At 39.8% G+C, this 24,279-nt stretch overlaps 1 protein-coding gene across 1 annotated transcript in view; it reads right to left on the bottom strand.

Moving 5' to 3' along the window:
- The window catches only part of Yes1 (YES proto-oncogene 1, Src family tyrosine kinase), a 55,480-nt gene that overhangs the window by 24,600 nt on the left and 6,601 nt on the right, over nt 1-24,279 (bottom strand). The window contains exon 2 of the mRNA XM_005372669.2: nt 3,373-3,645. Within this exon, the coding sequence (XP_005372726.1) occupies nt 3,373-3,637 (265 nt within the window). The 5' untranslated portion in view covers nt 3,638-3,645. The remainder of the gene's footprint in view (nt 1-3,372; nt 3,646-24,279) is intronic.

Below are 24,279 nucleotides of genomic sequence, written 5' to 3'. Positions count from 1 at the left end.
GGGAAGATGGTGCACTGCCCGCCTCCTGGAAAAGCTTGCTGCGTTGGCTTCCCTGATGGGAACTCGGCCATCCTGATCATCAGAGGAGCTCGGGACCTCACTGTTGCGAGGATGGCCGTGGTACCTTTTGGGGGAGCTCTGGTTCTTCTGAGCATCACTTCCTGGCTCCAGTGCAGATCCCTCAGCCTGCTAGCACAGATTCTTCTTCCTGCTGGCACAGACTTTGTAGATTCCACCACTGACCTTTGGGCCTTCCCAGCAGATCCGTGAAACAGGTCTGCATGAAATGTTGTCACGGGCTCTGGGCCTCCAGTTGGATTCGTGGGAGGCATTGTTATGAGCTCTGGGTGTTCAGCTCAACTCATGTAGGACATTGTTGTGGGACCCAGGCCCTCAGCTGGATTCCTTGGTCTTAGTGTGTGGACAGATTTCCTGCACTCTTTTGTATACTGTTCTTGGGTGACTTATAAATAATCATATAAAGTATGTGTCCTGTATTATGTTGTTCCCCTTGCAAAATAAGCCCCAAACCAACACACGAACTCATGACCTCGTGCTTGCTAGGCAGGCGCTGTGCCACTGAGCTAAATCCCCAGCCCCGACCTAACTTATTTCTAAGCAATCATTTCTGACCACTCTCCAGTCAGGTCTTCAAGTCAAATCCCGCAGCACTCAGTTTTACACGCATTTACTGGCTTTCTATCTTCAGTGCTGTGGTCCTAACCCCGTCGCAGGTCCTGTCTCACTGGACTGCTGGGAACATTTGGAGTACTAGTCTCCTAACCTGGTTCTACACTGCTTCACTACCATCTACTCTCCATAGACCTGCCGGGAGGCGGGGGGGTGTTCTTTTTTTTTTTTTTTTTAGGCTTGGTATGTTTGTTTGTTTGTTTGCTTTTGAGACAGGGTTTTGCTATGTAGTTCAGGCCAGCCTTGAACCATTATATAGCCCAGGCTGACCTCAAACTCACAGCAATCCTGCCTCATCCTTGAGTGCTGGGATTACAGGACTGAGCCACCACAACATGGCTTTTTATTTTTTTAAATGCCAACCCCAAATGGAATGCTGGCACATGGCTGTCACTCCAGGCTGGGACGCTGAGGCAGGAGGACTAGAAATTTGAGGCCAACTGGGCAACTAAGTGACAGCCTGTCTCAAAATAAATTTTAAAAAAGGGCTGGTGATGTACTTCAGTGTGGTGCACATGCCTAGCACGCACTGTTGCGTGCAGTGGGGCAGGGGAAGACATGACACAGGTGTACAAACTGGACAGGACCAAATCACAGCTTCTACCTCCTGGAGCTTGTGTTTGTTATTCCTTCTCCCTTGGAAACTCTTCCCCTAGGATGACTTCAGATCATTCTCATCAATCAACTATCAGTTCAAATGACTTCTTCTTGAGGTGCCTTTCCCTGTTCAGCTACAGAGCCCTCTGCACCAATCATGTTTGTGAGAACCTCCCATCACCCTGCTTAGCTGCTCAATGGCAGGCTACTGCCCAGCCCTCTTCATAACGTAAACTCCATCTAGGCAGAAGCCTTGTTTGTCATGCTTACCTCTTTATAGCTGGGCACACCGACATTCCATTTCTGCCGGGTTAGTAAATGAACATCTGAGAATTTCATGTAAGTAAATGGACTATTTCATGTAAGTAAACTGCTTTAAAGTCTGTCTTTTGAAGTATCAACATTTATTTTAAACACTCTGAATTACTACCTTTCCCAAACATGTAATCCTAAAAATAATTTGAACTTTTGCTAATGACTGAGAAATAGTATCGTGGTCATCGATTCTTAATATATTTAGAGTCAGGAAGACAGAACTGGAATTGGGCTGACTCATGTCCATAGCTCCCCAAATGCTCTTTAATAGAGCAGCGTATGTCAGGCAGTCCTCTGGCCACTGTTAGTGGTCCAGAGGTGAGCAGGCCAAGAAGACAAATTTACAGACCCCCCCCTTGGCTGGTTATAAGGACATAAGTCACTCCACTAGAGACCAGCAGCTGTTAATCCCAGAGGACGAAGCGGACAAGCTGCAGGAGCGAGATGAAAGAAACAGGAATCCTTACTGACATCACAGAACTCTCTCATCAGGAACCCTGGAGCTCATTCTTCTTTTTAAAGCCAGCTGTGTTTTGCTACTTCAAGGACAAAGCATCCTGACAGGGAACCTTTGACAAAAAGAGTTCATTTTTACTCTTTGTAAAGTTTTTTAATCTACTTTTTTGGATTATTCTGTCTCCATGGAAGATTGTCAACTATCACTTCCTACTAGTCTCTGAAAAGACATGATAATGTAATAAGAGAAGTTCTAGAACAGAACAAATCTGAGCTCTCCTGCTTACTATCTGTAACTCTGGAAAAAGAATCATTTAAATTTTCTACAGCTCAGAATCTCTTTAAAAATAGTAGCATCTGCCAAACATCATGGCGCACACCTGTAATCCCAGCATGCGGGAGGCTGAGGCAGGAGGAGTGCCATGAGCTAGCAGCCTAGGCTATATAAGTGAGTTCAAGGCCAACTTGCACTACATAGTGAGTCTCAAAACAAAACAAAATAAAATAAAATATAGAATAAATAGTATCCGACAGAAACACTGTATCATTATTACTACACTGTCATATATTAAGTCACTACTGTGATATTTTAATATTGCATAGCACTTTATAATACTGCGAAATTATAAGATTCTTCAAGGAGGAATGTATGTTTTTAATCTTTATAGTCCCAATGCCTGCTATATAACAGGTGTTCTACAATTACTTGAATAACAAGTTAATAAAATAATAGTGTATATACAGTGGTATAAAACCACCATCAGATTATCACCAAATTGTTAACTGGTTCTGGGTAGCATAAGAAACACCAAAAAAGATCAGTACCAAACAAACTGTTCTAGCTTAAAAGAATAATGCGCAGTCAACACAGACATGTTCTAGCTTGGGGTCAAGTACCCAAAAAACAATCATTACTGGCACAATTTTTTTACACAAAAATATAGAGTACCACATTCAACAAGTTTCAAAGCAATCAAGTACCAAAGTGCAACTGTCTATCTTAAGACTTTAACTTTGACGTTAGAGACTTTTTTTTTTTTAATCTTTCTTTTTTTTTGTCTTGAGACAGGGTCTCCCTATGCAGTTCAGGCTGGCCTTGAGCTCACTTTGTAGCCCAGGCTGGTCTCGAACTAATGATCCTTCTGCCTCAGCCTCCCAAGTGCTAGGATTACAGGCGTGTGCCACCACACCTGGCGATATTAGAGACTTTAATTTTTACATGGATTTTTAGAAAAGTCTGCCAATGAAATATTTTTCTTAATAGCAGACAGATGTGTTGCCCAAGGTTACATTCTCTACCAGCTTTGCTCTCACCTGTTAAACTAGCAGGATATGAACTTGGCACCACTGAGAACGAAGAAGACGCTCCCCCAAAAGGAGTCACCCCTGAGGATCCCCCAAATGGCGTTATGGAGAGGCTGCTGAAGTTCGTTGAGGTGCCCTTCACTGAGGACGACGGTGTCACCGCAGTGTGCTCTGCTCCATAATGGCTGACACTGGCACTGACCGGCTCTGGGGCGTTTTCAGTTCTGTATTTAATGGCTGGGCTTTTGTCCTCCTTACTTTTAATACAGCCCATTATCAAACCTAGAGACAATAAGGCAGATATTTTGAGAATTAGTTAACAATCTACTTAAAAATGTGACTTTAACCAAGGAGACCCCCCAAGAAAAGTAACAAAACAAAACCAGACATCTGAAACAATGGCTCTTCCCCTAATTTATCTCATGATTCTGCTACAGCCTTTCTCTAATCACAACAGTCTCCGACTCAAGTCGTCCAACCATAACATGCCACAGGAGTTGGGAAAAGCAGGGGTTTTAAAGTCAGTGAGGCCTAAATGTGAATCTTGGCTTCTGCTTAGCAGCACTGTGATTAGGTATGTTGCTTAACCTCTACACCCCTTACTCCACTTGAAAAAGGAGTTACTTACTTCATATGGTTTATGAGGGTTAACTTCCACACAAGTTCTACACAATCTGGCACTTACAGAGTATTAGCAAATCCTGCTGTGTTTTTTCCACATATACCAGTGTTATAATGCAATAGAAATATAATCCAAGTAACAAATGTAAGCCACATATACTAAGCTTTCTAGTAGCCAAATTAGAAAATACAAAGAAACAGGTAAAACTAACTAAAATACATTTTATTTAACCTAATACATCTAAAACAATTACTTCAACATGCAATCAATATACACATTTTCAGCAAGATGTTTTACATATTTTCTGTACTAGGTCATGGAAAGCCAGTGTGTATTTTGCACATGAGGAATATTCTAATGTGGACTAGTCCTATTTCAAGGGTTCAACAGCTGTATGCAGTTGGTGGCTACCATTCAAGCCAAAAGAGACCTATTCCTTTTCCCTTCCGTATCAATAGGCAAAGAAATCACCAACAGAGTAAAAAGACAACCTACAGAATGAGAAAAAAAAATCTTAGCCAGTTGTTCGTCAAACAATTAATATCTACAATATATAAAGAACTGAAAAATATCAGAGCCCCCTCCCCAAATTTAAAGACCCAATCCAAAAATGGGCATGTGAAATGAACAGACACTTCTCAGAAGTACAAATGGTAAACATATGAAAAAATGTTCCACATCACTGATTACTTGAGAGATGCAAACTAAAACACTGCTGAGATTCCATCTCCCTCCAGAAGGAATGGCTATTATCACGAAATCAACCAATAACCAACGTTGGCAGGGCTGTGGGGAAAAAGGAACCATTCTCCACTGTTGGTGGGAGTGCAAACTGGTGTGACCACACTGGAAATCAGTGTGGAGAGTCCTCAAAAAACTAGGACTAGAGGTTCCATTTGATCCAGCTATTCCCCTTGGTATCTTCCCAAAAGAATTAAAAGTATCATACCACAGCAATTTATGCACACCCATGTTTATGGCAGCACAGTTTGTAATAGCTAAATCTCGGTAACAACCCAAATGCACATCAACTGACTAATGGTAACAAAGATTCATTCTTTAATACAATGGAGGGAGTAGTACTCAGCCATAAAAAAGGATAAATTTGAGACATTTATAGCTAAATGGATGGACCTTGATATTTTTAAGTGAAATAAATCAGACAAACGTGTACAACTACTGCACTGTCTCACTGATCTGAGAAATCAAGAGTAAGTAAAAACCAAAATGTGTAAGAGATATTGTGAAATAAGAGTTGTTCAAAAAGGAAAAGAGAATGGGGGGAGATGAGAAAAAAAAGGATAAAATGGAAACAACGCTTTGTAAATAAGGGGAAGAGGAGTTGAAGAACGTGGAGAGGAATGGAAAAGATGAACTGATATGTATCATGTACAGGTACAAATTCCCTATGATGAATGTAATCATTGTGTATACCTAAACTGTACCAATAAAGTTAATTTTTTAAAAAAGGACATTGGTAAATCAGTTTATGAGATACCAAAAAAAAGACATATCACTAATGCCTACCAAACAGCCTCTTTAACATTATATTCTACTATTTTCTCATACTCATTTTAAGCTTACACACACATAGACACATCCTGTTTTCCAAATATGTACATATGCCCTAGGCTTTCCTATTTTTGTATGGTTTTCTTCTTCCGAAAATTGCCTTTGTCCAAAATACTCTCCATATCTTTACCTGTTAAAATCCTATCCATTCACTGATGGTCATCATACATGTTATTTCTAATTCTGGCTTTCTCTATAATTAGTAAAATTATCACTTTAAAAAAAACAGGTACATACAAACATAAATGCTGTGGATGGCTGGTGGCACATGCCTATAATCCCAATTACTGGGGTGGCTGAAGCACAAGGATTGCAAGTTCAAGGCCAGCCTGGGCAACACAGTGAGACTTTATCTCAAAATAAAATAAATAAATAAGGACTAGGGATGTAGCTCTGTGGGTGAGTACTTGCCCACCTTAAGGTCCTGGATTCAACCCTAGCACTGGAAAAAAAGGCGAAGGAAAACAAAGTAGGTATTAATGGCGTACCATGTAACGTTTGACACATGTACACTGTGTAATACTTAAAGCAAGTTATGTCCTCCAATGTTTCTTTAAGATATGACAACACCTTTCTTCTTTTAAAACCACCAACGTACTTTTGGGGGGACTTTTGTATGGAACTCTGACTTTACTCCATTTTGTATTATTTTTTGTTTAAAGGCTTAATTCCCAACATACCCCAAATTAATGGCAATGCATTGCTTAAAAGAGTTGCGCTTAACTCATCTTTCATCCACTGTATTAGATGTGATTTGTGTATAGTAGGTTTACCAATATTATAAAACCTGCATTATTCTACTCACTTCTGTGGAGGCACTAACGGAGGTTTCATTAATTCATTTACTTTTTTTTCCTTTTCTCCTTTCTTTTTTGCCAAACTGTGGAGTGAACCCAGGAAGTGCTGCGTTGTTTCTCCTACCTTTTAAATTCTGAGAAAGGGTGTTCCGGAATTGCCCAGGCTGGCCTTGAACTTCCCACCCTCCCACCTCAGCTTCTCCTGGAGAGAGACTACAGGCAGGCACTGCCACGCCCTGTTTAATTCACTTGCGTTTAAAGGTCATTCTTAAGCAGCTTTTCCCTTCCTATAACATTCAGAGGAAATAGATGAGTGATAAGAAGAACATTTACAACCTCAGATATATAATATTAATTTAAAACATAGCTGTATGAGATGTGATCGAAAAATACATGTTCAAATTTAGAAACAAATTTATTACAGTAAGACACACCACCATGCATCCACCTCAAAATACTCCCCCTCACTAACACACTTATCCCATCGTTCACGCCACTTTCCAAAGCAGTTTTAGAAGTCCTTTTTTGTGAGTGTCACAACTAAAGTTGCACGACTGTAGCTGTTTCAATGTCCTGACTCAATTAAAAATATTTACCTTTCACGGTCATTTTGACTTTAGGAAACAGCCAGATGCCAGATCCAGTGAACAAGGAACACAGCAATGTTCTCACCTGCCTTTGCATGGGATGGTATCCGGCAGCGACACTCACTGTACTTTTATCATAGCTTGTACAGATATGCACGAGGACTTCCAGACCCGCTCAGAAAGCGGCAAGAACAATGAGGTAAATGTGTCTGAAGCGAAGGAGAGCACTTTAAGAAGGCAATGTGTCTTCTACTTTAACGAATTTAAAAAAATTTAAACATTCATCATGTATTTTGATTATTCCTTATATATATTAAAATAGAAGCAATCTCAGAACCTCACAGCTGGAAGGTTTTATGGTCACTGCTTTAAATTTATATACTGTATTCTAAACATTTGACAAGTACAAGCATCAAAACATTATGAAGGAGTTATAAACCGAATGTGTAAAAGGTAATTGCTTCTAAAAGTTCTAGGAAAAAAAAAGCTAAGTAGTTTCAAAAGCTGGTACTGGAAACATCTTTTAAACCACATATAGAAGTAGAAACCTTAAAGGAAAAGACTGATATGATTACGTAACTTTCAGATGGTGAGGACCTCAAGTAAAGCAAAAGATATGAGAAAAAGGGAAAGTATCTTTGTATTTGACTTATGTTCTTTCTTGTTTTCAGTATGCACATAAAGGTATAGATATGAAAGTTTGCTGACATTCTTAATATCAACAACTCCCACTCAAGCAAAGAAAATGTCCTCCAGGAAATAGGAAAACCAACAAGCAATTCACAAAGAAATATGAAAACCAATTACCACGTGAAAATAAAGTACACCAAACTTCTCAGTCTTTCAGTAAATGAAAATGAAAACAAGACTTTTGTTTGTTTATGAGATTGGAAAATTCTGATTCAATGCCGAAGGCTAAAGAGTGAATTTTAGCCAACTGCTAATTAAATATCCCTAAGATGTTAAACTGCAAAAAAATTGTAAAAATACAAGTACAAAAAATGAGCAATATTAATATGAGAAAGGGTGTTCAAAAATGTGAAATATGCATAGTCTAAATATTAAGGACATATTAACAATTACATAAATTAGTTTTGGTAAAATAGTTATATAAAGGAGCAAAATTGTAAGGAAAAAGCCAACAACTATTTTAACTGATCCTTAGCTGCATGGTGGGTGGTGAAGTACCACGTCAGCTCAAGAGCGGATACTGTAATCATCCACTCCGGCTCCTTTGTTCCTCATCTTTATTCTCCTCTTCACTCTGAAACCTTCCTGCAGGATGCCAGCCCCCGCTTCAAGTACTCTCCTTCAGAAACACACTCTTGTCTCCACCTTACCAAGTTTTCCACTGCTATTCTGATTCAGTCCTCTAGCTCTTTTTCTTAATCCAACATTTCTGACCCAACCCCTCATATCACCGCTTACCCGTTTCCAATAGCTCCAGGACAGGCCCCCATTTTCAATCCTTTCTACCAAAAGACCAGTATCAGCACATAGGAACTATCACTGCTGCCCATCCTGTTCAGAAACACTGTTCAAAATATAGGATGTGATTTATATTTTTAAGTGAACTTCAGGTACAAATATGAGTTAAGCTGATTTCTATGGGTTGCCTTAGAAACATATTTTTATGGGAAACATATGGGAAAGTCTCTTCCAAATTCCAAACTACTAACAAGTATGTGTTTATTAACAATATATATGTTACTAGACACGGTAAAAGCTAAATGTGGCAAGAAATGGTCCCCTTTTCCTTTAAAGAGATCACAAATAAGTATAAAAAACTCCCCCATCTTCTGCATTTGGTATGGAAGCCAGGGCCTTGTTACATGCTAGGCAAGTGTTCTGAGGTTGACCTCTGACCCTAACCATGAGAAACAAATAAAATATTGAAAAATGTGAAATCTGCTCGAGGGAAAAATGCTACTGGGAAGGAAGGTACAAATGCTCTAGGAATACCCAAGAAGTTATCAGCTCCGTCTTGAGTTCTCAGGAATGAAAGTTTTGCAAAAGAAGTGGTATGTGAGGCAGCCCCTTGAAGAGTTACACATTTCCAAGAAGACAAAACAGGATGCATAAAGAGTGGGCAGATAGCTCAAATGCTTGGGAAAAGGGGCTGGGGATTTAGCTCTGCGGCAAAAGCGCCTGCCTGGCAAGCACAAGGTCGTGAGTTCGGTTCCCGGTACCGGAGGAAAAAAAAAAAAAAAAACAACCAAACAAATGCTTGGGAAAAAAAGCACAGCATGCTCACGAACAGAAAATTTCTCCGTGGCAGGAATACACAGAGGTACCTGTAAGCATGGAAGGATGGGCAGCTACAAGTGGCGAGAAATGATACGAAGATTATTCGTTACACGATAATTCTGAGACTTTATCTACAGAGGATTAAGAAGGGTAACTGGAGTCTGCATACAAGTTCAAGACCAGGCTGGGCAACACAGCAGCCCTTGTTTCAAACTAAGTAAAACATAACGAACAAAAGGTTACCAAGAACTTTTTAAACAGGTAAACAGCAAGAGATGAAACATATCTAAGTATGATCAATAATGCATTATAGACCAGAAAGAAGCAGCAATTAATGCACCAATGAGTGAGTTCCAGATGTTCACTTTAGGTGTGGGTGGAACAGGTCATGAAGTCTAATAAGGGACTAATAACACGTCTAAAGCTCAAAAAAAGGATAGGAACTAGGGAAAGATTAAACAAAAATATATTCACAGTTTAACTAAATCTTTTAGAAATAATAAAACTCACCCAAGGTACAGATCTGGAGGGAAGTGAAGAAGGAGCAGAATGTTGGACAACACCCACACACAAGAAATGCACAAGAAAAGCAGCAACTATTAAAACTGGGAATACTCCCACCCTAGAAAAGGCAGTTATCAACCAGAGAGAAACTCCCAACTGTATCTATGGTATTTACTTTCTTAAAAGAGCAATTAATAAAAAATGTTACAGTGTTGGAGGCAAAGAATAAAAAATATTAATGTGTTAAATATGGGCAACAGATACAATTATTTTCATTTAAAGGTTTTGTTTGTTTTTGAGACAGGGTCTCACGATGTAGTGAAGGCGGGCCTTGAACTCACTTATAATTCAGGCTGGCTTCAAACTCACAGCGATCCTCCTGCCTCAGCCACCCAAGCGCTGGGATTATAGGCATGCGCCATCATGCCTGGCAATTTACAGTATTTTCTTATTAAAAAAACTTGTAATAATAAATAAATAATACACTAGAAATAAAAGGAAAGACTTTCAGGAAGAAAATGGCTAATAATGTGAAAGACAAAAATGAAGTGGCATTTAAATGAATTTTAAAAGGCCAAATGATTAGTCATTAGGAGCCCACCGGTACCTCATTTATTCAGCAGTGCTAGGAACTGAATCCACAGCCATCACACTAAGTTATATCCCGGCTTCATTTACATATTTTCCTTTTTCTTTTGAGACAGAGCCTTTCTAAACTGCCCAGGCTGGGGTGATCCACCTGTTTCAGTCTCCCAGAGTGATGGGATTACAGGCATGTGTCACTATGGCCCGGCTCCACTGCTGATTTTGGCAAGTGCATTTCTCTTTCCGTTTTTTTTTTTTTTCCCCAGTGCTGGGGACAGAATTCAGGGTCCCATGCATGCTAGGCAAGCCTTCTATTAGGTCAGCAAGAACATTTCTTAATATCAAGAAGATAAAGGATACACTGCAATAATCTGAGTAAATTGAAGTTTAGGCCATGAACATACAGAGAATTTTTGGGATATAACATGTTCTTAAGTTGATAACACACACTGATTATCAAGTCAGCTAGGAATCTGTCTAGGTCACTGATTCTCTCCTCAGAGTCTTAGTGTATCACCTAATACAACCGGCCACTGTGCCCTTCACTGATAAAGTCACCTGCATTTGATTTACCCTCCTTCCATCTGCCAAGTCCTCTGGGGGGCTTGGCATCTATTCAGACCTAGGTAACACGGAATTATTTATTCCCTGGCCAGTTTGCTGATTGAGCCATAAGCACAGGCTTCTAGAAAGTTTTCCTCACTTGTAAAAAAATGAAATATAATATAGGAATGTTTGATTTTTTTCATCATTTATGATGCCACATCTTGGGGTAGCCATGCAGAGACCAGCAAGTATCTTCCAGAGCGAAGAGCAGAAAGCTGAAAAAACTTGGGCTCCAGATGATGTTCAAGTACTAAATAACCCTCAAACCCTTGAGCTCCAGAAACCTCATTTTGTGAGACACAAATGACTACTGTATACGCCAGTTTTAGTTTGGTTCTCTGTTACTTGCAGTGGAAAGGATCTTTTTTTTGGGGGGGGGTGTTTTTCTGAGACAGGGTCCCAGTATGCAGTTCAGGCTGGCCTTGAGCTCACTTTGTAGCCCAGGCTGGCCTCAAACTTGCAATGATCCTCCTGCCTCAGCCTCCCGAGGGCTGGGATTATAGGTGTGTGCCACCATGCCCAGCTGAAAGGATCTTTATAATGTACTGTTCGTGAGCCATGCATGGGGGTACACAACTGTAGTCTCAGGTACTCAGGCACGGGGACCCAAATCACTTGACAACGCTTAATATATTAAACCCCTTTTCAACAAAGCAAGGTTTAACAGCGTAACACAAAAGGATTCCAAACTTCCCTCAAAGTGTTTGCATAAACATAAAATTTACTTAAAAGTTATGAAATTGATACCTCTACCTACATTGTTTCTTTAAACGAACTACTGTAAAATACACCCATTTTAAGCACAAGGTTCAAAGAAGTTTTTTTAGTTTTAACGTATAATTCCTAATGATTAAGCACCTGACACTGAACATGTTTTCATGTGCTTATTTGCTTCTTAGTTACTCATTTATATTTTAGTGAAGTGTCTGTTCAAGTCAATTCTTCACTTGGGCACTCTTCTGCCATGTTCTGAAAACAAGAATATTTACTATTATCAACCAGGTGTGATGGTGCACACCTGTAATCCCAGCACTCGGGAGGCCATTACACAGTGAGTTCAAGGCCAGCCTGGCCTACATACTGAGACCCCCATGTCCACCGCACCACCCAAGAGAGTGTTACTATTACAATACTACTATATTTTTATATATATTCTGAACCATGTTCTTTGTCTCATATATACATCATTAAAAATTTAAAATTTGATGATTGGTCTGTTCTGAGACTTCTTCACTAGAAGACTTCCTGTTTTCAACTAGAAATAGGAACTCTTACCTCAGGCCTACTGACCCACTTAAAGCTAAATTCCATAGACGTTGTAAAGCCATTATCTGGTTCTCTTAATTAGAATCTGTTGAAAACTTAACCATATCTCACTGAATTAACTTGGTACCTTTGTCAAAAACTACCCTTGTATGTTTGGGTCTATTTCTTTATTTGTTCCATGCCTATGTTACTGCCTTTATTATTACAGCTTCACAGTAAGTCTTTGTCGTAGTTATTTTTCTCACTGCTGAGACAAAATACCCAATACCTAAAGTTAAAGGGGGAAGGGTTTATTCACCTCACAGTTTATAAAGGTTTCAGTCCATAATCAGTGGGGTCCAAGGTAAAGTGACTTGGCAGAGAGGCATCCTATGGCACCCACAAGGTAGCAAAAGCAACGAGAGAGAGAGAGAGAGAGAGAGAGGCAAACCCCTTTCTGTCCCTTATATTATATGCAGGCTACCCGCCCTAGGGTGGGTGTAGCACTCACACCCTTAATCATAGCCAGAACCATGCCAAACCAATCAATGGATTCGTTTACTAATCACACACCCTTAACCCCAGCACTGCACACTCTGGATACAGCCACCTCTGAAAACCCGGACCCCATAACTGCACAAGGCTTTGGGGGTACATCTAGACACAAACCGTAACAGTCTTGAAATCAGACAGTGTAAGACCACCAGTTTTTTCACCTTGTTCAAAATTGCTTTGGATACGCAAGGCAATGGTAGCACATTTTCTTGTAAAGGGCCATATGATAAATACCTTAAGCTTTAGACCATACTGTCTCTGTAAGGACAACCTGGCTCTACCATGTTACTGCAAAAGCAGCCATACATAATACACAAACATAATAAGTATGTCAGGGCTGAAATAATCTCCAAAAATAGACGGCGGGCTAGATTTGGCCTGCAAGTCTGCAAACCATGCTCTGGCATCTTTGTATTTCCACACCAATTTTACAATTAATTTGTCAGTCTTTCCAGAAATGTCTGCTGGGATTTTGATTGGGACTACTCTAAATTTATAGATCAATTTGGAGAGAACTGACACCTTAAGAATGTTGACCTCTTGATCCCTGAATACATTATTACATTTATTGGGGTCTTACAAATTTCTCAGCAATTTAGTTTTCAGTGTATAGGTCTTGTCCCATTTTTGTGAAGTTTATCTCTAGACATCTCACGGGTTTTTTATACTATTAAAAATGGTACTACTTTATTTCTATTTCCAATTGTTCAACCCACACTCAAACACATGTATTGTACAGTTAACATCTGTATGCTGACTTTATTATAGTGACTTTGCTAAACTTACTGAGCAGTTTTACTAGCTAAAAAGGTCCCACAGGATGTTCTACATTTAAGACCATGTGTGAATCACTGATTGTGAAGCACCTCCAGCACAATGCTGCACAGAAGCCAGAAAAGAAAGCAGCTTTGCCTGGCTCCTGACCTGAAGAGGAAAGCTCCAGTCTGCCACCTTCAGTAAGTCACTGTGTTGGTTTGTGGGTTATTTTGCAAGGGGTAACAATATAATACAGGACACGTATTTTATAAAATTATTTGTAATAGTCACCCAAAGAATGATATACAAGAGAGTGCAGGAAATCTGTCCACACACTAAGACCAAGGAATCTAGCCAAGGGCCTGGAACCCACGGAAATGTCCTTGAGTCCAGCTGAAGACCTAGAGCTCATAACAATGCCTCCCACGAGTCCAACTGGAGGCCCAGAGCCCATGACAACGTCTCCTGCAGGCCTATTTCAGGAATCTGCCTAGGAAGACCCAAAGGTCAGTGGTGGAATCTAGGAAGTCTGTGCCAGCGGGATGAAGGATCTCTGCTAGCAGGCTGAGGGATCTGCACTGGAGCCAGGAAGCAATATGCAAAGTAAGAACCAGAGCTCCCCCAAAAGGTACGACAGCATCCTCAGCAACAGTGAGGTCCTGAGCCCTCCGATGATCAGGAAAGTTCCCATCAGGAAAGTCAACGCAGCAAGCTTCTTCAGGAGACTGAGCTGTGCACCTTCTTCCCCTCTGGAGCCAGCAAGCAATGCCCAGAGTGAGGACCAGAGCTCTCCCAAAGGGAACTGAAGCTATTCTCAGTGCCAACAAGGTCCCAAGCTCCTCTGAGGATGAAAAGAGCCACGTTCATCAGCAAAGCCAGCATGACAAGTTCCTCCAACAGAACCAACAGCTCCTTACAGCTTCTACCAGCTCCCAGCAGCCTTTCTCTGCTCCCAACGCCTCACTTTTTCTTCTCTAGGTCTGCCCCTTATGTTGCTGGCAACAATCCTTAGCCTCCCACACCCAGCACGCTTACTCAGTTTAGCTGGGGGTTACAAGTTGACCACCAGTTGTCAATTCACTATAGTCACTGACTTAAGGCTTTTCTGGTAGGTGACCTTCCTCAAGCTGAGAAAGTTTCCTTCTAATTCTTTGTGTGCTGAGACATTTAATCATAAATAGGGGTGCTGAATTTCATCGTAAGCTTTCCTGCCTGTTCTTAGATAAGCCTTATGCAAGTGATATGATGAAATTATAGTAACTGATTTTTCAGTATTAAATCAAACCTAGCACCTTTGCATTCTTTTGGATAAAACTCATTTGGTTATAGTATCAAATAGGTTTTATATATTTCTGAGAGCTAGTATTTTTCTGTCAAATATTTTTGTGCCTGTGATCAACAAACATACTGTTCTTTAGTAATTTCTGTGTTTTGAGGAATCAAGGTAATACTGGCCTCATGATGGGACGAGTTCTCTTCCTTTTTTTTTAATTAAAAGAGTTTTAAGATTGTTGTTATTTCCTCCTTCAAGGTCCAAAAGAATTCACCAGTGAAGCTATTTGGGCCTGGAAATTTCAATTATAAATTCAATTTCTTTAATACGTATATTTATTCATATTCTTAATTTTTTCTTGTGCTACTTTGGTAACATAACTTTAAAGGATTTGCCTAATTCATCCAAGCTGTTAAATTAGTATCAACATGTTTTCTATAAAATTCTTTTAATAACCTAGTTTAGGTCCACCCTTCCCCAGCAAGGCCCATGGCCTGTTGGGGGTTTCCAATTACTTCACAGCCTCAGGGATCAACAGGGGCTTCCCCTCTAGTTAGGAAAAGCTCAAAGGCACCCCAGCCCCTCTGACCCCGCCAGTCTGTCAACATACATTAACCAAGCACCCTTTGGCTTTATAGTTTCACTCTCTCTCTATATATACATTCAGCAAAACATCATGGAGATTACTGTGCACATTTTAAGCATTATTATTGTGTCCTTCTGCTAGAACTCTGCCTTGCAACCTCCAGCTGCTTCAGCATCCCTGAATTCTGATCTCTTACCTCTTCAGTGTGTTAAGATCACTCTTCTCTGCCTCCAGGCGAAGTTGGCGAAAAGTTGGAGCGTTCAGGTGACCGAAAAGTCACCAGGTTTGCTTCCCTTTCAGGGACTGCAGCCCTGCACTGGTGTTGTCCAATGTGTGCAAATCATTGTTTCCAATTTATTTTGTTCACATTTTCAGGTTTTTTTGGCAGTGGAGATATGGCCACTTAAAATGTTCTTAAAAGTCAAAATCTAGAAAAATAATTCCTTAATTTTAATGTCATTAAAGTGTAGGGTGTTGTTAATTCCTAAAATAAATTTTGACTTTAGTTCATACAACAGATAAAAATTTATTCCACTACTATAGTGATCACCTTAAAATAAATTTAAATTTTAGCTGGGTGTGGTGGAACATACTTGTAATCTCCAGCACTTTTAGAAGCAGGATGACTAAAAGTTTGAGCCCAGCCTGGGTAACTTAGCAAAACCCTGTTTGGAGATAAAATATAAGGGCTGGAGATGTAGCTTAGTGCAAAAGTGCTGGGTTAAATCTCCAGTACCAAAAAAAAGATTTTAAGTATTTCATTATAATCTGGTAAAGTGCTCTACAGCATTTCTCTTTTGTATAATTTAAGAAAACATTTTTAAAAGCATGTCTTTATGTATCTGCTTAATAAATCTGTAATTTTATACTCAGCTTAATGTTAGACTTTTTGAGATGGAAAAGGGGGTTTATTGCAAAGATAAACGTGGCAGTAAGGAAGAGGAAACAACACCATATAAAATCAGAAGCTACAGAACAGTCTGATTATACAGATTAATCCCAAAAGCAGTTTGACAGCAGGTCTTCACACTAGTCAATTCTGTGCTATTGTCAGGTGCTCACTGCTTCCTTACCATAATGTGAACTCATCTGTATCCTGTATTTTTGAGGGGTTTGCTTGTGTGTGTGTATGTGTGTACACATGTACACATGCAGGCGCACACACATGCAGGCGTGGGCACTGCTAAGGACGACTAGACCTGACGCCTCTAGCATTCTAGTCAAATACTCTAGCGTCAGGTTACACCCCCAGGCCTTGCACTTCTGACGTTTTTAACTAACTACTTCACTCTACTGACACAGCCACTCTCTACCTACCTCATAACTTCTACTTAAAATTTTTTTTTATTTGTGGGACACTCCAGATTCTACAATATTCCAGTCACTCCCTCACTTGCCCCTTTCTGACTCTGCATTTGAATGAACAAGATTAAAAGTAGAATATTACCATTAAATTGCCTACCCTATGATGAGTTATGGCTTGGCTGGCAGCTCATCCTGTGGTCTCCTTAAGAGGCTGTGGGTGATGATCGGTCTGTTCAGCGTATCTCTTCTTTTTTTTTGGTTTTTTGATCTTTTCTCCGGTACCAGGAATCGAACTCACGACTTTGTGCTTGCCAGGCAGGCGCTGTGCCTCTGAGCTACATCCCCAGCCCCAAGCGTATCTCTTCTTTGGGTCTCTCACACTGACTGTGACTGAATAGCAAGTGTGGACACACACTTGGCAAAATACATTAAGAGTAAGACCTTCTCAAATTCCAAACCAACTTCCACATTAGATTCCTTTTCTTTAACAGAGATGAACTCAAAGATCTGGAAGATTAACATTTAATGCTGATCTGGCTCCACAAAGCCACTTACCAACAAGAAGAGTTGGGCCAGCTCAAGCAGAGGTCTGCCTCGCAGTCTCATCACACCCGAACTACTACATCCTCAAACACAGGCACGCAAAGGCAGGGTGGAATAACAGCACTCTGATGATGCCAAGGTCTCCAGGGCATGGAAGTAAAATGGCCCCTTCCCATTTAGGCTAGCTTCACCCTCCAAAGGAAGGTAAGGCCGGGGATATAGCTCAGTGGCATAAGCACTTGCCTGGCACGCGCAAGGCCCTGAGTTTGATTCCCAGTACAAAAAAAAAAGGAAGGTAAACCACTATACTCAAAAGGGTGAATCATGGCTGGGCATGGTGGCATATGTCTACAATCCCAGCATTCAGGAGGCTGATGCAGGAGGATCACTGCGAGTTTGAGGCCAGCCTGGGCTACACAGCAAGACCTTGTCTCAAAATTAAAAAAAAAAAATCTGAGTCATTACACTGTCCTTTGTTTCAAAGGACAACAGTAATATTAACCTACAAGAGTAGGTTAATAGGTAATGCTATCTAAGATTTCAAATCTTCAGGCTTTCAAATCTCTGGCCTTTTAAAGCTGTCCACTACAAGTTTCCCTTTTTTTTTCTTTCCATATATCCTAGTTATTTCTGCAACCCTCATTCCAATTATCCTGTTTCTTACACTTAGTTAAAATATAGCTAATACATGGGCATAGTGGTGTTTTCCTATAATTGCTACACTCAAGGAGGCTGAACAAGATGGTTTCAGGTTCAAGCACAGCCCGGGCAATTCAGTGACTTAGGAAGACTATGTTTCAAAATAAAAAATTAAGTTTAAAAAAAAAAAAGGCTGGGGACATAGCTCAGTGTGGAGCCCTAAATTCAATCCCCAGTCTTAATTCCTAAAAAACAAAAACAAAAACAAAAAAACCTTGAGCTTTCTTTATTTCTGACTGTGCTTGATGTTTCCACTATACTAAAACTTCCACAATGGCCAAGTTTCCATCATCCCATCTGATCTGACCTGTTAGCTACATTTGATACAGGACTCTTACTAGCTACAGATAAAACCACAGCTCCTTAACCTGATACTCCAGGCAAACACCTGCGTTCTCTCTTACCTGTTAATCTTCCAAAGCACAATCTTGGGACCAGAGGAGACAAAAAATCCACTTGGACATGAACTATGAAAACCAGGAGCAAACGCTGTGTTCAGCAGAGAGCAAAATGTGCGAAAGCCCATATACAAGAGAAGAGAGCAGGATCCTGTTTGGTTCTGCAGTTTTAGAGTGCTAGGGATTAAACCCAAGGCCTTGGCACTGAGCTACACCCTCAGCTCTTTTTATTTTTTGAGACAGGGTCTTGCTAAGTCACCCAGCCTGGGCTCAACCTTAAGATCCTCATGTCTCCTGCAGCGCCACTGCACCTGGTCAAAGTGAGTCTTTAAAACCTTAAGAAGTCAGTGTTGAAGTACAAGTTAAGAGTAAGAAAGGACCCAGACAGAGTGGCACACAACTAATACCAGCACCCTGGGAGGCAGAGGCAAGAGGGTCACACATTCCAGCCCAGCCTAGGCAACTTAGTGAGATCCTATCTCAAAATAAAAATGAGATGGGGATGTAGCTCAGTGTGAAGGACCTGGATTCAACAATCTCAAGTTACAACCCCCAAAAAAAGAGTAAGGAGGGGAAAGATGAGTCCACAAGAGACAACAATATGAAAGAGTCTATCCAACAAGGATCTTTCATTTCCTTCCTAATACAAAATGCAGTATGATTATTCACTTAATTTCTGTTCAACGAATAAATCACTGAACTGTAACATGATTCATTTCCATACAATCACCTAATATTTATATACCCTCGAAGAGTCAGTCTAGTGAAAGATCTAGAAATACTTCAAAGGTTTTCAATTATATAGTTCCTAACATACCAATTCTCTAAGTCAGATTAAAATGTTTCCACTTTATATTAGGTTGTCATATATTAAAACTATGTGTACTGTGTGAGAAGCTGCTTTGTAACAGTATGTTTAGTAAAGCTAGAACAAATTTGAAATAAATTCTTAATGCATCTGGCTCAATCATTAGTAAATGCCACATTATTATACCACACAGTGTACTGAAGTGTTTTAAAAATAATATCGTATCCCCAACGGTGCTTTATGTCTCCAGAGGCTTTAAATACTATCTAATCTGATCCCATAACAACCCTAGTGTTTACCAGGAGGAGCAGGCACGCCCTCCATCTTATGCTGGAGAACCCGAAGGCGATGAACGCTGGCTTGGTTAAGGGGATGCGGCTGAATGGTAGCACAACCAGGAGCTGGGTCTTTCTGCCCTGTAAACTGTATTCTTTCCACCACCCGCACAACCTCTGGGGAAGCTCTCATGGCATTTTCTGTTCACTGGTAAGTTATTAAACAGGGGCCCATGGAAAACGTGACAAACATGTTAACGTTGTCGGCAGCCAGTTTCTCTGTTTAACAGACACAGATCTACTCACTTTGAAAACTGCCTCCCACCTCTCACCATGACTACAGCTGCATTACTAGCAAGGGTAATTAAAAATCCCCACCCCCATATATACACCACACATACATTCAGCAAAACACCATGGAGATTACTGTGCACATTTTTAGCATTACTATTGCATCTTTCTGCTAGAACTCTGCCTTGCAACTTCCAGCACATTTCTGAATTTCAGAAAGGACTGAGATGTACATTATTTCTAAGGTCAACAAGCTAACCAGCTGTGACACTATATACGGTATCCAGTTGGGGGATGAGATGGGCGAAGGAAAGCCCTTGTTTGGCATTTTGCCCAGATGGCTCCAATTTATAACAAGTTTTTAAACCCCAAAGAAATTCTAGAGAAATTACAGATTTAATGTCATAAAATTAAAAAGTGAATACTCTCCATAGGTCAAAGAGCTCCACACGCCACAAGCACACTCAATGATTTTTCTTTCATTTTAAAGTCCCTTCCTTTTAGCACAAGCACAAAGGGTAGGCAGTACCATAAAGAATTGAAAACACAAGCGGGAGAGGAGGAAGCAGCAGACTACCAAAGGGCGTGCACTTTGTCTTGTAAAAGCAAACAAAGAGCTTAATTTTCCAAGAGTCACCAGAGACTAGAAAATGTGAGCAATGGAAAACTGAGCTCGCAGAGCTCACTAATGGCAGCAATTTTCTATCATCTTTTCTTTTTTGAACTTCAGTTACACAAACAATTGACCCTAAAGAAAAAGTAAACCAACTTTCATAAACCCTGAAGTCTCATGATGGTTTCTTTAGGGAATTCTGTCAGAGAATCTGCTATGAGAAGGGCCCGATGTAAAGAATCCCAAAAGAACTGTAAAAAGTCCTGAACCCCCACCCTGTGGTTTGGAGTAGTGAAGAAAAAACCTAACAGGGCTGGGGATGTAACTGGGAGGTAGAGACCTTGCCTATCATGAAGGAGGTGCTAGGCTGTTCCCAGAACCACAAAACAAACCAACTCACAAGTGAACTTGTAAAGCCTTACGATTTAAAAAATCTTATTAAATTCAACTTAAATATATTTGAATGTAAAAACTACACTTCAAACAACTATTTAAAGCAGTCTGTTGCAAGGAAGACACCTGCAAGGTATTATTAAGCATCACTTACTCCTCATATTCAGCCAATTTTTTGAAGAGCTACTTTACATCTATCTTAAGAATTTTTATCATCTCATATTTTCACACCTTATCTCCTATCTTTTGTCAAACTTTTTGATGAGTAAATTACAGTGAACAATGACTTCACAATGAACAATCTATTTTTAGGATCTTATGTTAATTAAGTGCTCCTCCAACACTGCCTGGACTCTTCTTTCATTGGTGTGCAATTATTTATATAACATCTCCCTTCTGCTTTTTTGTCTCTGTAAGAAAGACTTAAGACAGAAGAAACTGAATTTAGTTTGAAGTTCTTTAATTTTCCCACAATTCCTGTGAACCATTCTTAGGTTGTAACAATACCTTGAGTTTCAATATGTGTTCTACTCAACAGATTAAAAACATAAATGTTTGATATAAAAATCAAATGCATTGCTTCTTGGCCTCTTGGCTAAGATCAAGTGTAAAATCAAATACAAGGCTGGGGATATAGCTCAGGAGCACAGCACCTGCCTGGCAAGCTTGAGGTCATGAGTTCGATTCCCAGTACAAAAAAAAAAAAAGAAAGAAATCAAGTGCACACAACTATAAACATGAAACGAATGCAGCAGCAAACCTGGGAAGAGAGCTTTTGATAATGAAGCAACAAGTGAGGAAGAGCCTGGTGTGTTTCAGAAACCAAAGTCAGTCACACGGCGAGCACAGCTGGAGATAAACATGAAGAGGACACAGGAGGTCCATCACTCACAGCCTTGAGACCAGGGATCTTTCTGACCTCTGTTAGCTTTTAGTGCAGGTCTCCATCTCAAACGCCAGGCAACGTATGTAGTAATGGGGTAGGAAGGAAGTTATGAAAAATGAGTTCTGATTGGTATTGCTGAACTTAATTGTAACTTTTTTTTCCAGCTATCAAAACTTTAAGTTATTTTAGATGTATAGAGTTGTAACCAATTTCCTAAAACATTGCCCTTGGTTCCCAATTTTGTTATCTAATATCCCTTCTTTATCAAGCATGATGCATATTATTTTAATTTTTGTTAGAGTTTAATACAAAGTTTTGAAATGTTTGCTTCAAAATTTTAGTTGTCTAACATGTTATTTTTATTTCTATTTTTAATTTACATTAAGAAAATTCTGTCCAGGGGCTGGGGATTCAGCTCAGGGGCACAGCACCTGCCTGACAAGCACGAGGTCGTGAGTTCGATTCCCGGTACCGAAAAAAAATCAAAACAATCAATCAAACAAACAAAATTGTGTCCTGTCATCAGTAAATTTTTTAAAAGTTATTGAGTTTGGCACACATTAAGTACTTCGTAAGTATTTAATGTTCAATTTGCTTAGCTTTTATTTCATTCAAAATCAATGTTAATGTAATTTCATAACTATTAACTAGGTAAAAAGACATAAAATACAATTCTGCTTTTTAAAATAGGCTTGCCTTTTCTTCTAAAAATAAGTTTATAGAATAATGGTAATTACACAGTAGAAGAGCAAATATAAGCAATAATTTTCTAACAATTTCTTTGGAAAAAACATAACCTTACTTTTTAAATAAATGGAAAAAGTCTCCCAGATCATCTAAAGTAGCAAAATGTAATAATGCCTACAACCACTATTTCCCAGAAACCAGAGTAAAGAAAAAAGACTAGTTCTCCTTCTGTCCAAGTATACACTCTGTAGCATGCTCTTCTGTCTGGTACAGCTACTCGGCATCTACCGGTTAGAGTAACTTTTAGGAACCTCCAATTTAACATGCCAAATATGGAACCTGAGGCCAGGGATTTAGCTCAATGGCACAATACCTGTCTGGCAACCACCAGGTCCTGAGTTGGATTTCTCTAACTTCCCCAAAACAGGGACCCGTCATCCGCCCTATCATAATTCACTCTTCTTTCTCTGTGACCCATGTCTCCAGTGAATGGTAAGCACAGTGCTTCTATCCACCCCACTGCCCTAGAAACCTGAGAGTCATTTTAAACTCCTACCCCTACTACGCACTATGCTAGTGACAGTGAACCTTTTAGAGCTTTCAATGACAACAAATAGCCAGCCGCAGCATGCAAGCCATAGGTTCACCACCACTGCCCTATATAGTACATCCCATCAGTCACCAAGACCTGAGGATATTACCCTGTAACCTATAAAAATTCTTCACTTCTCCCCCAACTAATTACTAGTTCCTTTGTTACTAAATCACTTACTGTCTAGATCAATGGCAGTGATCCTATGGCACAGATGCTTATCAGTCTTATCATCGTTGAAAGCTCTAAAAGGTTCACTACCTCTGGTCCAGATTACTGCAAAAACCTCCTTAAATGACCTCCGTATCTCTAGGGTTAGGGCTGCAATCTTTTCTCACTGTAATATGAAATATGTTTTTGTTTTCTAAAAAGAAAATCTAATTACAAACCTTGAATGGCCTGGCCCTTTTCACTCCCTCTCCCAATATAAAGTACACATTCCTTAACATGCAAGAGAATGTGTACATGGTTTGCTTTACCTCTTTTGGCTCTTTCTCCTCCTCTCTGTGCACTCTAAGCTCTTGGCACACTGAATTTCTTTTAGATTCTCAAATGTGCGACACTGATTTTATTAGTATTTGGCACAACCTACCACCACCTTCATGCTTAGTTTAAGACTCCCAGTCTGAAGTCCTACCTTAAAACATTCACAGGATTCTCCCTGACCTCCCATGTTATTTTATAGTGTATTTTCCTCCTTCCCCCAGGGTATTTACAACATTGAACTGTCACTGCCTGATCGTCCCTATCCTTCTCTGAACTGTAAACTTTAAGACAGCAAATATATTTTGTCTCTCTTACAGCTTAGTCTAGTGTCTGGCCATAACCAATACCCAATAAATATTTCACAGAATAGATGAATAAGAACTGACCTTGGAATTAGACCTATATTACAGTTTTGCTTTCATCATTTATTAGCCATTGTGATCTTTTTTTTTCTCCCTTTTTGAGATAGGGTCTCACTAAGCAGTTCAGGCTGGCCTTGAACTCAAGGATCCTCCTGCCTCAGCCTCCCAAGTGCTTAGCTACTGTGATCTTTGACTAAATTTCTTAATCTTTCTTAAGCCTGAGTTTCCTCATTTTCTTCAGAGGAATAATATCTATCTCTAAGATATCTCTATCTAAGAATTAGCTGGTATCATATGCAAAGCAACCAGTACATATCTTTAACAAAGGCAGGCATGTACTTTGGTTATGACTTCCGGCTCTAAGGATACAATCCACATAGAGGTAGCCTAAACAAAAATGGGAATTTTAATAAAATTCTTCTAATGAAGGTTGCAGAAGTACCTCATGGAATTCAAGGTCATAAAGGAAAACTAGAATTGGGATGTGGGAAAAGAGAAGGGAAAGAAGGTTAATTTTGACATGCTTTGAAAAATTATCAATGCCCCTTCAAAACTTTTTATTTAGATCAACAAGTTAACTTAATCCTATGATGCTTCCTATTATTTTAGACATATGAAAATTTCAATCAGCTATAATAATTAC

This window comes from Chinchilla lanigera, unplaced genomic scaffold (assembly GCF_000276665.1).
Source record: "Chinchilla lanigera isolate Chin_1 unplaced genomic scaffold, ChiLan1.0 scaffold00001, whole genome shotgun sequence".
Lineage (NCBI taxonomy): Eukaryota > Metazoa > Chordata > Mammalia > Rodentia > Chinchillidae > Chinchilla > Chinchilla lanigera.
The sequence above is the reverse complement of the archived record's forward strand: the minus strand, read 5'-3'. Positions and strand labels throughout refer to the sequence as shown.